A 13642-nucleotide genomic window follows, 5' to 3' on the forward strand; every position below is an offset into this window, starting at 1 on the left:
ACAGCGTCGACTTTGACCTTGGTCTGGGTGTGATTCATGTGAGTGCTTGTAAACTTGTGGGCAGATCAGGTCTGAGAATGAAACAAACCTGCAGATCTGTTTCAACTTGAAGCAGCTGAACTGGAAATTTACACACAGCGTAAGTAGATTATTCTTTTACATTTTATATATAATATTTTATACAGTTACAAAGAAAACATAAAAACATAAAACTTTGTAGGGACCTAGATTAGTTAAACTTTCTTTCGTAAGAATGAACAAAGGCAATAATTTGTTTGTGAAATGTTAGACGAAGATGGAAAATTCAAGGATGGATCTAAACTCTGGACCTGAGCTCACCTGTGTGTCTCTGCAGAGCGACAGATCTAAAGATGAACCTCTGTATTTCAGAGCTTCTGTCAGGTGAGTTTTTTCCCTTTGGTGTGAGGCACAGAGCTTTACACAAAAATACAACAGAAGAACTATATGTATCTGTACATGTCGCTGTGTATTTAATTATTCAATTTGTCTTCAATTAAATCAGGGGTCACCAAACTTTTTTTCTCTAGGGGTCACATTATCACTCTTGACTGTGATGGAGTCGTGTTGGTCATATAACAGATTTGTCTGACCCTGGCGAAGCAGATTATATTCTTTGAAAACATCCACACTTTCTTTACACATCAGACAAACTGCACGCACCTCACACTGAACAAAAAAATAATCAGTCATCCACTGTTCTCTGAAAACTGTCAAGTTTTTGTACTTTTAAACAAGACATTTTTCTGTCCTTAACTGCACTACAGAACTCTGTGCCTGCTTGACTGTCACTGTTTGATCTCGAGTTTGTCAGGTGTTGAAAATTCTGCAACAAATGTAAATACGTATAATTATTTAAATATCAATACTTCATAGAAATATATTTTTTAATTGAAAAAAACAATCTACAAAATACAAAATGCAGATGTGTTATTATTTGCCAAAAAGTAAAAAAAAAATAGGCTGGTCAAAGGGGCGTGGTGACCTTAGTTTGATGACCCCTGGATTAAATCAGTAAAGGAGCACTATGTAACTTTTTGGTTGACGCTCTGTCACCTGCTTGTTTGTCATTGCTCTGCCTGGAATGTTCATTAAACTGCTCTCCCTTACATTTGCTAAATTACAAGTGGTTTTACAGCTCAAAAATACCTAGAAAAACAGGCATTCTGACTGTGAGCGGGGTCGCCTCTCCACAGATCTGACCTGTAACTTGGTTGGTCAGTCTCCCTGAAGATAGAAAGGTTTAATGCCATACTGTGAAACATTCTAGTCAAAGCAATAACATCTCCTTGTTTTTAGGGTCTGTTTTAACAGTATTTTTAATAAAATAATATAACACCTACATGTAATATCAAACCATGGAAATTCATGGAGAGAAGTTGAACTCATTCTTGAATGTGTTTCCATCAGTAAAGAGTCAATGATTCACCCTGAATATGTGACCTTGATGAGTTCCAAGTCCAAAGATGAACCCTTATACTTCAAGGAACAGCCCAGGGATCATCCCAGGTAAGTCGCCCACACTGATTGTTCAGTCATAATTTGGTCATGTGTTTCACTTATGTAATGTAAAAAAAAAAGAAAAAAAGTAAAACATAACCTAAGCCTTTTTTTTAATTCTTTTAATTTCTTTAGATTGGAGCCAGAGTCGGGCTATGAGAATCCGACACATCTAGATTCAATATTTACGGTTTGTAAACACCATTATCTTTCTTGTCCAGCACATATGAATCAGGTGCAGATATTTGCAGAAGTGAGGACTTGCAGCTTGTGACTTGGACTCGAGTCATGGATTGATTCCACATCATGCAGCTCTGGCTCTGAATCGACTCTGACTGAGAGCACAGACTCTCCCTCAGGACTGTGAGCCCAGAGACTGAGCCTGAGAAGAGCTCTACTCAAATAAAAGTCCCCATGAAAGACCAAAAGTTTTGTGGTGTTTCAGTGACAGAGTGAAGATTAACAGTTTACTGAACTCAACTACCAACACAACAACTGTATAAACATCTGTTATAAATAATATGATGAAAATGAAGTCGGTGTTGAGTGTAATTACTTTGGAAATCCCAATGTAGTTCCCGTTCTCTTTCCTGTTTGGTGCGTTCTGAACTGTGGAGATTGGTCAAAAAATAGAATTGGTCTGTAATTTGGAGGATGGTGGAGGTGGAGCTCTGCACATACACAGGATGAGGAACGACCCTCATCCACCACAACTTCTCCTCAACTGCTCAGTGTGTGGTTCAGAGAACCAGAGACACATGAGACACATGTGGAATCAGCCCGTCAGACCTGATTCACTATTTTAATGACTTGAGTCTAGGGCTGCAGCTATCGATTATTTTAGTAATTGAATACTCTATTGATTATTTAACATCCACAAGTTTATCCAGTCCCGCTTTGAGCACTGGGCACTGATTTCTTCAAGGCAGACCTAATTGTAATTTGATCACAATTCATATTTTCAGTATCTATACAGTCTATAAGATGTAACTAAAGTCTTCTTTTGTTCCTAAATTTCATTGTGATTGGTTAAATCCACCTGTCACAACCAAGTCCATAACCAAGACTGACCAATAGCAGGAGGGAAGCATGGAGCTGCATTAAACAAAAAAACAAAAAACACAATATGATAATATCACCAAAATGACAAGCCCTATTCTGTGTATAGACTTGAAAGTCAATTCTAGAGAAGTCAAATATCTGAAGTAAGATGGAATTATGTAGAATAGAATAGAATAGAAAGCCTTTATTGTCGTTATACAGTATAATGAAATTCAGTATATGTATATATGAATAATGTGTTAATTAACTCTAATTACTGTATGTTTATATTTTATATTTACGTTCCTCAAATAGTTACCCTTTGCTTTACTGACAACACTGCAAACTCGTCAGTCAATGAGCTTTGTGATGAATTCATCTGAAATAGTAGACGTGCCTTCCAATGGCCCGTTCAGACCGGAGCGTCAAGGCGTCCAGTTTATATGCAAAGTCTACGTAGACGCATGTCTAAGGCATCCTGCGTTTTTGCGGCGTGTCTTCAGCACGCCACGAATCTGGTGTCGCTTCGTCTTAAGCTTTCAGGTGTCAATGCCCTAAGCGCCTCCAAGGCGTCAGCATCAGAAGTTGAAAATGCCAAACTTTTCACGTCAGATGCACCGCGTCAACCAATCAGGGACGAGTATCCAGTGACGTAGCAATGTTATTATCTGGAAGAAGATCGCCAGGATTAGCCCAGGACTAGACCAGGACTGGACCAGGACTGGACCAGGACTGGACCAGGACTAGACCAGGACTGATCCAGTGTCATTAGTGGAGTATACATACTGTATATATACGCCACAGCAGCCGAGTCAAACTCCTGTGCTGTAATTTTATGTAATAAAAAAACTAAAGTCTCTCTCAACCTGGTCCATCGTTCCGGGAAAAGACCGGGGCCGGGCACTTGTTTCCAGGGCAACGGACACGCATCAAGTATTTTTCTCCCATTCGTCTATGGCGTCCAAGACACGCATTGGGGGCATCTGAACTAAAATGCGTCCAAATAGAGGCATCATTTTCTGACACCGCGGTCTGAAAGCAACACAAGGGTCAGGGATTACAGAGAGTGCAAAGCAAACAAAGGGTGACTCATTTAAAGAATGTATCATATAAAAATGCTTATTTCACTGTTGATTGTTTAGTATGTATGTGTTTATTCATAGTGTTGATGCCTTGAGTGAAAACCTACAATGTGCACTGTCATGAAAATGAAGGTCAAATGGTTTTCATACCCTCTACCCTTATCATCTTCTTATTCCAGAAACTAGAAGAAAACCTTGTGATGTTTGTTAAAAATGAGCTAAAGAAGTGGCACGGGCTTCTGAAATCTGCAGAATATTTTGAGACCGAGGAGGAGGAGCAGCAGAGCAACAGAGAGGCATTTCTGAGGATTACCCTGGACTTTCTCAAAAAGATGGATGAGAACCTCGCTGACCGTCTTCAGAATGGTAAGTGTGACTTTCAGAGCATTTTTCTCTAATTCACTGTGGACTTTTTTGCATTTACAGAAAGCACTTTTGGGATCTTCTGTTGCAAGATTAAATCGTGCTTAAGGCAGAGGTACAACTGTGTGTCTGAGGGCATCCCTATAGCAGGAAATGCCACCCTCCTGAACCAGATCTACACAGAGCTCTACATCACAGAGGGAGGGGCTGCGGGAGTCAACCAGGAACATGAGGTCAGACAGATCGAGACTGACTATAGGACCCCAGGCCGACTGGAGACAGCCATCAAATGTGAAGACATTTTTAAAAGCTCTGCTGGAACAAAAAAGCCCATACATATTGTGTTGACGAAGGGTGTGGCAGGCATAGGGAAAACCATGCTGACTCAGAAGTTCTGTCTGGACTGGGCTGAAGGTAGAACTAACCAGGACATCCAGCTGCTTTTCCCATTCACTTTCAGAGAGCTCAACGTGCTCAGAGACCAAAGGTTCAGCCTGGTTGAACTGCTGCACCACTTCTTCAGTGAATCCAAAGTAATCAGCAACTTTGAGGACCTCCAGGTGCTCTTCATTTTTGATGGTCTGGACGAATGCAGACTTCCTCTGGACTTCAGCCGAACCCGGGTCCTGACTGACCCCACAAAGTCCACCTCAGTGCATGTGCTGTTAATCAACCTCATCAGGAGGAACCTGCTCTCCTCCGCTAAGGTTTGGATAACCACTCGCCCTGCAGCGGCCAGTCAGATCCCAGCCTCCTTCATTTCCATGGTGACAGAGGTGAGAGGGTTCACTGACCTACAGAAGGAGCAGTACTTCATAAGAAGGTTCAGGGATGAAGAGCAGGCCACAGCCGTCATTTCCCACATCAAAAAGTCCCACAGTCTGTACATAATGTGCTACATCCCGGTCTTCTGCTGGATCATCTCCACTGTCCTGCACCATGTGATGAAGACTGACACAGACGAGCTGCCTCAGACATTCACCCAGATGTACATCCACTTTCTGGTGATCCAGGCCAAAATCAAAAATCTGAAGTATGATGGGCAATCTGAGACAGATCCTCAGTGGACAAATGAGACCGTGAAGATGGTAAAGTCTCTGGGAAAATTAGCTTTTGACCAGCTGCTAAAAGGAAATCTGATCTTTTATGAGTCAGACTTGAAACATTCTGGCCTGAACACCAAAGCTGCCTCGGTGTACTCTGGTTTGTTCACACAGGTGTTTAGAGAGGAGCAAGGCCTGTACCACGACAAGGTCTACTGCTTCATCCATCTGAGTGTGCAGGAGTTTCTGGCTGCTCTTCATGTTCATCAAACCTTTGTCCACACTGGTGTAAACTTGCTCTCAACAAAACAACCAATAAATATCAGTCTGAAGAGATTAAAAGGCAAATGTAAACTCAAAGATCTCCATCATTCAGCTGTGGACCAGGCACTAAAAAGTCCAAATGGACACCTCGACTTGTTCTTGCGATTCCTCCTGGGTCTGTCTCTACCAGAAAATCAGCGTCTGCTCCAAGGTTTTTTGCTACAAAAATCAGAAGTTAACCAAGAGACAGTTGAATACATCCATGAGAAAATCAACCAGGACCTATCTGCGGAGAGATGTGTCAACCTCTTTCATTGTTTAAATGAACTTAAGGACTATTCTTTAGTCTTAGATATCCAAAGAGCTTTGACTACAGAGACCCTGAAAGCAGAAGATCTGTCTCCATCTCATTGGTCGGCTCTTGCCTTTCTCCTACTGACCTCATCTGAAGATCTTGAGGAGTTTGACCTGGAGAAATACTCCTCTTCAGAAACAGCTCTACTGAGACTGCTGCCAGTCATCAAAGCTTCCAAGAAAGCTCTGTGAGTTTAGGACAAATATTATGCTGTAGTTCTATTATAACTACAGAATGTGTTATGGATTGTTTCTTCTTTCCTTTCAGTTTAAGGAGCTGTAACTTGTCAGAGGAAACGTGTGATCCTCTTTCCTCAGTTCTCAGCTCACAGACTTCCTGCCTCCAACACCTGGATCTCAGTTATAACAACCTCCAGGACTCTGCAGTGGAGCTGCTGTGTGAAGGACTGGCGAGTCCAAACTGCAAACTGGAGACCATCATGTATGTGTTCGTGCTATTAATGTTTAATAAGAGGTGTGACGTGTGGTATAATGTTCAGTTGTCCTAAAATGTCCCCTTCAGTCTCAGTCAATGTAGCTTGTCCCAGAGCTGCTGTGGCCATTTGGCCTCTGTCCTCACGTCCTCCAGAATCCAACACTTGGATCTGAGTAATAATGATATCCAAGACTCAGGAGTCGAGCTACTGTTCTCTGGGCTGAAGACAACCGTGTGTAAACTACTGAGTCTGAAGTGAGGGAAGTCCCATAATGTGTTCTTGATGTCATTCCTATCATCATTTAATACTGTGTTTTTAGTTTGTCAGGTTGTATGGTCTCTGAGAAAGGTGGGACCACCTTGGTCAAAGCTTTGAGTTATGAGCCCTGCTATCTGATGAAGTTAGACCTAAGCTACAACAATCCAGGGCCCTCAGCATTGCAGGTACTGAAGGATCTATGGGAACATCGAGACTTACCCTTGGACTCTCTCAGGTGAGATATTATTTGAACTGTACATTATTATTATTATTATTATTATTATTATTATTATTATTATTATTAATGCTAAGTCAAGTCAATGGCTTTTTTTTTTTTTTTTTTTTTTTTTGATGCAAAATTATCACATTAATGCGAGCTCCAAACTTTGAGGAAAAGAGTGAGAGGGAACATGTACTGAAAGGGTCCAGCTCAGACTAGGTTCTGCTGGATTCTGTGTGTTTGGTCTCGGTGTGGGTGACATGAGAGGCTGCAGAGTGTGTGTGTTAACCTCACATATGTGAATAAGGAGAGCAAGATTTTACAATCTCAGAGCACATTTGCAATTGAAGTTGATGACTTGTTAACTAAAGCAAAATATGAACATTTATGATAAAATTAATTCACAATTTATTTCCACTATAACTATGGCCAATCTATGTATTTATATATAACTCATAAAGTATGTTTTCTATTGTATTTACATCCAGGTTGAAGCCTGCTGGAGTCCATTGGCTAACTGAAGGTATTTCTAAGTGTAAGTTAAAATTTATTTTATTATTATTATTATTATTTTTCATAATTTGTAATTTTTGAGGCAATGGATACCCAGCACGTTAATTAAACAAAACAGACATAATAAAATATAGGATTAACACACATACAAAACAACAAAAACAACAACAACAAAAGAACAATAAGTAAATGAAAAGAAGAAACACAGAAAGACAAAAAGAAGGGGCGTGGTTGGGGGGTTGTGTGTAGTACAGAGTTTCTCAATGCAGCGTTTGCGTGTGTGTATTTACATTTTAGGTTTGTCAAATCAAATTTGGATTAACTTAAAATTTTAAATTGTTTATCCAAATCATGTCTTAAGAAAGTCTCTAAATAGAGACTGATGTTTACGTTTGTCTTTCAGATTATTGTGTGCTGACATTGGATGTGAACACATCTTACAGCCAGCTCAAGGTGTCAGATGACCGCAGGACTGTCACTGATGTGAAGACAAACCAGAACTATCCAGATCACCCACACAGGTTTGCTTACTGTCCTCAAATCCTATGCTCCACTCCTCTCACCGGCCGCTGCTACTGGGAGCTGTACTGGGAAGGAGAGGTTGATATAGCAGTGAGTTACAGAGGAATAAGCCGGAAGAAACTTTCTAAAGTTTGCAAGTTTGGAAAAAATGATCAGTCTTGGAGCCTGAAGGTCTCTGATCATAAATACACTGAAAGTCATCCCAGAAGAAAAGCATACCAGTCTCCAACCTCCTCTGGCCATGTGGCAGTGTACCTGGACCATTCTGCCGGTTCTTTGTCATTTTTCAGTATTGTCAATGAAGAACTGGTTCATATTCACACTTTTTACACCACTTTCATTGCGCCATTGTTCGCTGGGTTTGGGTTTTTAGGACGTTCCACCGGTTCTTCTGTGTGTTTGGACGATGTGCCTACAGAATTAGGCTACCATTATACTGACTAGAATTACCAAGTATTTTATTACAATTCAGATTGTTTTCCTTTTGTTGGTGCCAATTTTGTGATTTATATGTGGTGACAGGTAAATGCTGAGGAAGGCTCTGATTCTGTCAGTGGTTCAGAGCACAGGAGCAGCTCAGGGATTTGTCATGTAACAAGTGTTTTAATGATAACTGGATTGACACATTTACTTTCAATAAAACTTTTAAAGAGGAAAGATGTTATTGTTCTTCTTCCTACAGGATTTGGTGCATTACATACATCACAACCAAACGAACGAACGAATCTTAATGCTGCGAGGTCACACGGTTTCTACCAAGTGAAACCGGTTGATGAATCAGGCTAAGGGCCTGTCCACATGACAAAATTTTTTGGTTGAAATTGTGAAGTTTTTATTCATTTTGGCCTTTCGTCCACACGGAGCCGGTGTGGGGGAAAACGGTATTATTTGAGAACAGGTTCCAGAGTGGAGAAATCTGAGAACACCGGCGTTGTGTTGTCCTGTGAACAAACAAACTGCAGCTTTTGGAGGATATATTTATTTATTTATTTGAGACAGGGACAGCGCACAATTTTTGCATTAACCTTAACAGGAGAGATGCATTGTACATCAGGTTGTAGCATCAGTGTTAATTTCCACCTGTCGTCCCTGGACAGGTTCATTGATTTATTGTATTTAACTGACCTTGACTATCAACTGTTCTGGAGATCAATGTACCATGTTTTGTGTTGTGTTTGTGTACAAAACGATGACATCGCGACCCCGTCATCGCCAGAGTCCTCTGATGCAGCGAAGGCCACAGCCCTCGAACTGGCCTTGGCGGACCACAAGACTTTTGCCAAAATGTGACAGGTGTAGCCTACAGAGCTGCTCCCGTCGCCCAACAACCGAGACACACTGTTAATGCCAATACTAACAACACGCACCACAGATTAAGCACATGGATCAATAACAAAAATCACACACAAGTAATTAAACTGTTGGTTTTTGAGACCAAGTTATTGTAATAATTCTCGTCAAAATCTTACAGCTAAAAACTAAATCTTATGTTTAACTTTTGCAAAACAAAACGTCTATATTTTTGGGATACATCTAAAATCGGCTAAATTACCTTAAAGTTTAATAAAACGGTGATGAGATTTGCATTATTAGATATTGTTATCATTGTTACAGCGCCACATACAGGTGTGGCAGATATATTACATCATTTTCACTTGCTTCGTTGTCGTCTGAATGTGAATATTTACTGATCTGACACAAGTGTGGACGTGAATTTTTTTCACCCCACTAAAAAAAATAAAATAAAATTCAGAAACGTTGTCTACATGACATCACAAGGTGGAACAGAGTATTTTGAGCTTAATAATAATAATAATAAAGGGTTACTCAAGCATATGGGAATGAAAGTTGAAAGTTAAGCCGACTCCTCACAGCTGACCCCAACACAACAGTGAATAAAACATCCTTCGGTGGATTGTATTCACAGCGCAGACCTCCTCAGATGTGCTGATTGACATTTAACCGTGTCGCGTCTCGATCCAGCGCTGATCCATAAATGCATGAAACAGCACGAGGGGAGATACAGCACGAGGAGCGAGCCTTTTAATTGTGCCTGTGCATTATTTAGGAGGAGCTGGCCGTTGATTACTGCGCTAAAGGCGGATCACACTGAATGGCATTTATGAGCTACAATCAACCCACAGACGCTCAATAATTGATGTCTGCGCAAACCCAAAGTGAGAGCTGATAAATACAGGTCAGTGTTGGGATGATCACTGAAGATGGCCACGGTCTGGTGCATTGTGGGAAATTGTGTAGACAAAGGAATTTCAGAGTCAGATGTGGTTGGGCGATGGAGTGTCACGTTTCATATTATTACGTAACAATCATAAACTATAAATGGACACAGCAGAGCAAAACAGTGAGCATGACCGCGCTACTGGCTCCATCGACTCTGGCTCCAGTTCACGTTTTATATGATGACGGTCTGAACAGAAGACGCAAAAGTGGTGTCGTGTCTTCGCTTTTAATTCCGCGTTTACACGAGTGTTTTCGAGAAGAAATCTGCTGCATACAGTGACACAAAAGTGTGTGGAATTGGATTGTGTATGTTTGTATTTAAAGAAACAAGGGCATCTTTGGACATATGGACATGGTTCACGTGGTGTGGGAGGTTCGCAAGGCTTTGTGCACATACGTCACCGATACAAGCCTCGATACGCGCTTCACCAAAGCCTTTCTGGATCGAAGCCTCGACACGGATGACACATCACTAGTTTTTGGGCAGAACTCCACGAAGGATGGAGCTACAGCAACGGGAGTGGTCTCAAAATCTCAGAAAAATTCTGATCTATTTATGTATGCATTCGTATAGTCAAATATGAATAGTTTTCAAGATAATCACTAATAATAACAGTTCCTTTCTCTTTCAGTGTATGCCATTAAAATTCTAATTGGAACGAAATTTCTTCTTTTTTTGGTTATACACAACACACTGATCTACAGTCACACAACTAACACACACACAACTCATGAAAAATGACATTTTCGTTACACATTAGTAAACACAGACATTCTCATGTGTGACCAATAGGGATGTTCCAATCACATTTTTTTGCCCCCAGGTCCGACTCCTTTGATTTTGAGCATCTGCCGATACCGAGTCCCGATCCGATACTTCTATAAAACATTATGAAAATGAACTAAGAGCAAAGAATCAGATCCAGGCTGTGTGCGGGATCAGATTGTGCTGATTTCATGTGAAGTATTTGGGCTGAACTTAGTGTGAAAAACCAAATGTCCAAAACTTTAATTTTATTATTCACTTTTCTAACCATGAACCATCATTGTTGAAAATCTTGACTTTTCACAATCTGGTCTTGGAATGTGTAACTTAATAAACTTAATGAACTGGACCAAACAGAAACCAGACCAGAATCAGGTCAGACCTGAGACTCTGCACAATCTACACTTTGTATTTTTGATATTATATGGAAACATGTGCTTTATATTTGAAACATTTAGGCTCGTCAATGAAATCCAAATAATACAAAATCTTACCAAATAAAAACAAGATGACAGAAACCCCACAGCCTCTGTCCCCCGCACCACCACCACATCCACAAACCCACAGCGGAGCGTGCACTGCAAACACAAGCGTGCACCACAGCATCAGTCCCACCACTCAATAGACGCTTCATACCACTGTTCCCACCCTCTTCGCCAAATGCGCCAACTCCGTTGCGCAACATGCAAACAAACAGCACCATGTGACGACGCCATCGGCCGCACAGGTGTGAACACGGACCACAGAACCACAGGTAACAGCGCCCGAGAACGACTCGACCCAGAAGTCCCAGTGCGAGTGTGACCCTAGTACAACAGGCGCTGGGACAGACAGTCGCGCTAAATGGACATCTCTGAGCAAATGCCATGCCTCAGTTAAAAAAAAAACAAAAAAAACATTAACTGTTGTGTGCTATGTGTCCTGTGTTTGCTGTGTGTTATAAGTATATTATTTATCCGATACCTGATCGGCCGAGTCCGAATTGAGTCTGCAGTCACGTGATCGGAAATCGGCGCCGATCACATGACTACAGACTCGATCGTGCCAGGACAACCCTAGTGACCAATATCACACAAATGTTCATGGGCCTGTACAGATACACACATTGCATTATGGATAGAATGATCATGTAATATGGGCTGGACTCCTCCTAAACTGCTTCTGTGCTGATGAACTGACCCACCGACGCCTCATGGGGACCAGGATGCTCTTTCTGATTGAGCTTGTTTTATTTTCAATTGTCATTTGCATTGGTTTATTTTGTTTCCATTTATGGTCGTACAAACTAATACTAATGTTAACGAAGGCACAAAATGTATGCAGGTTTTGGAAATTTCACAAAATCTCAGAAAAATGATGATCTATTTATAATTCTATGCATTTGTATAGTAAAATATGAATAGTTTTCAAGATAATCACTAATTATAACAGTTCCTTTCTCTTTCAGTGTTTGCTGTTAAAATTGTAATTGGAACGAAATTTCTTCTTTTTCTGGTGATGCACAACACACTGATCTACAGTCACACAACTAACACACACACAACTCATGAAAAATGACATTTTCATTACATGCTAGATAGCTTGTTTTATTTTCACTTGTCATTTGCGTTGGTTTATCGCGTCCTTGTTGCTGTACTGAACCTGCCGTCTGTTTTACTTTAAATTCTCTTTCATTTACACACCGCTCCCCCAGAACCTCATGAGGAGTAACTTTGGACGACTGCAAACTGTTTAAAACGAACCAGTTCTGTTTTTCAGCAAAAAATCAAGTACAGCCGTCTGAGTATGAAGAATTTATAAGAGCGAAAGAGAGGAGAGAGCGGAGAATGTTTTACAGTGTTTTCTCTCGGAGGTGACAGTGATCAGCCCTCCGCCCAATCTGTTCGATACAGTTAGTTATATGTTTGTTTTATGTGATGCGCGCATTAAAAAAGAATAGGCCCTTATGAGATATTTAGAGAGGCTGAGTCTGGAGCACAAAGTGGAGCCTATGATTCATTAATGGAGCTTTGAATAACTCAGTGTTGTGTGAGATGATACAGACTTCCCCTGTTTGCAGAGTCACAACTCACAGCTGCATGAATGAAGAGTTTTAACTATTCACCAGAGTCATTTTACGTGATCTTTGACATGTTTTATTCTTCGGCGTTTAAAAGGAGCTGTGAGACTGTGTGACGTCAGAAAGAGTCTAAGCTGAAGCAAAAGTACCAAACTCTATGAAACAACGACAGAAATCCAAGAAAAAAAACGTCGTATGAACAAAAGTTTTGATTTACAACTTCACTTACGACTCACTGTACATGTAAGAGACAAAATATAAATTAAAACAAATTAAATTTAATGCATAATTCATTCATTCCAGAGCTCTATACCTTTCAAAACATAACTTTTATACTCTTTTATTTTTTCTCTCTTTCCCCCATGAAGACGACATTTGTTTCCTTAATGACGTGTTTTGACTCCTCTGCTGTTTCACTAAAGACGTGATTTGACGACCATTTAGAAACGACTCGGTTTTTCACATGTAAACAAAGGCTGTGATAGGCGGGGGCCACTACAACCCACACTAGACTGACCAATAGGATTCAAGGATATATTTTCCTACGTTTATCGAAGTAGTGACGATTGTAGCTTCCGGAAAAAACACAACATAAAGCACGAGCAATGGAAAGACAGTTTTAGAAATAATGAGGAGCAGACGTATTTTATGGATAAGTTTAGAGAAAGTGACTTTTATAGATTTCAAAGTGATGATGAAGTTGATTATAAAGTGGAAAACAGCGACAGCAATGGACTTTTGGAGAGTGAAACTTACAAAGGTGAGAATGTCGCTGATGCGTCTGTGTGGAGTCCTGCGATGTCCCAACAAACTATCTGGGACTTTATTATTGATTATGAACCAAAATTGCCCCAAAATCTGGATGTTGCTCAGGTGAGTCCTTTGAAATATTTCAGTGTTTTTTTCCAAGATGAGATGTTTGACAGAATCGCTACAGAAACAAACACTTATGTGGAGCTCT

At 40.5% G+C, this 13642-nt stretch overlaps 1 protein-coding gene and 1 long non-coding RNA gene across 2 annotated transcripts; both read left to right on the plus strand.

Moving 5' to 3' along the window:
* Positions 1-1438: 1438 nt before the first annotated feature.
* On the plus strand, positions 1439-6360 carry LOC110174993 (protein NLRC3-like). Its single transcript, XM_055148673.1, has 7 exons — positions 1439-1527; positions 1654-1708; positions 3063-3206; positions 3821-4007; positions 4068-5853; positions 5934-6107; positions 6189-6360. Exons 1-7 carry the CDS (start codon positions 1439-1441, stop codon positions 6358-6360), a joined length of 2607 nt encoding a protein of 868 aa, XP_055004648.1.
* Positions 6361-6524: 164 nt separating this feature from the next.
* On the plus strand, positions 6525-7938 carry LOC129407502 (uncharacterized). Its single transcript, XR_008631571.1, has 3 exons — positions 6525-6595; positions 7069-7115; positions 7497-7938. It is a non-coding gene; the product is annotated as an uncharacterized LOC129407502 (long non-coding RNA).
* The last annotated feature ends 5704 nt before the right edge of the window (positions 7939-13642 follow it).

The sequence above is a fragment of the Boleophthalmus pectinirostris genome, unplaced genomic scaffold, assembly GCF_026225935.1.
Source record: "Boleophthalmus pectinirostris isolate CB_2022bp ecotype Guang Dong unplaced genomic scaffold, ASM2622593v1 HiC_scaffold_12, whole genome shotgun sequence".
Lineage (NCBI taxonomy): Eukaryota > Metazoa > Chordata > Actinopteri > Gobiiformes > Gobiidae > Boleophthalmus > Boleophthalmus pectinirostris.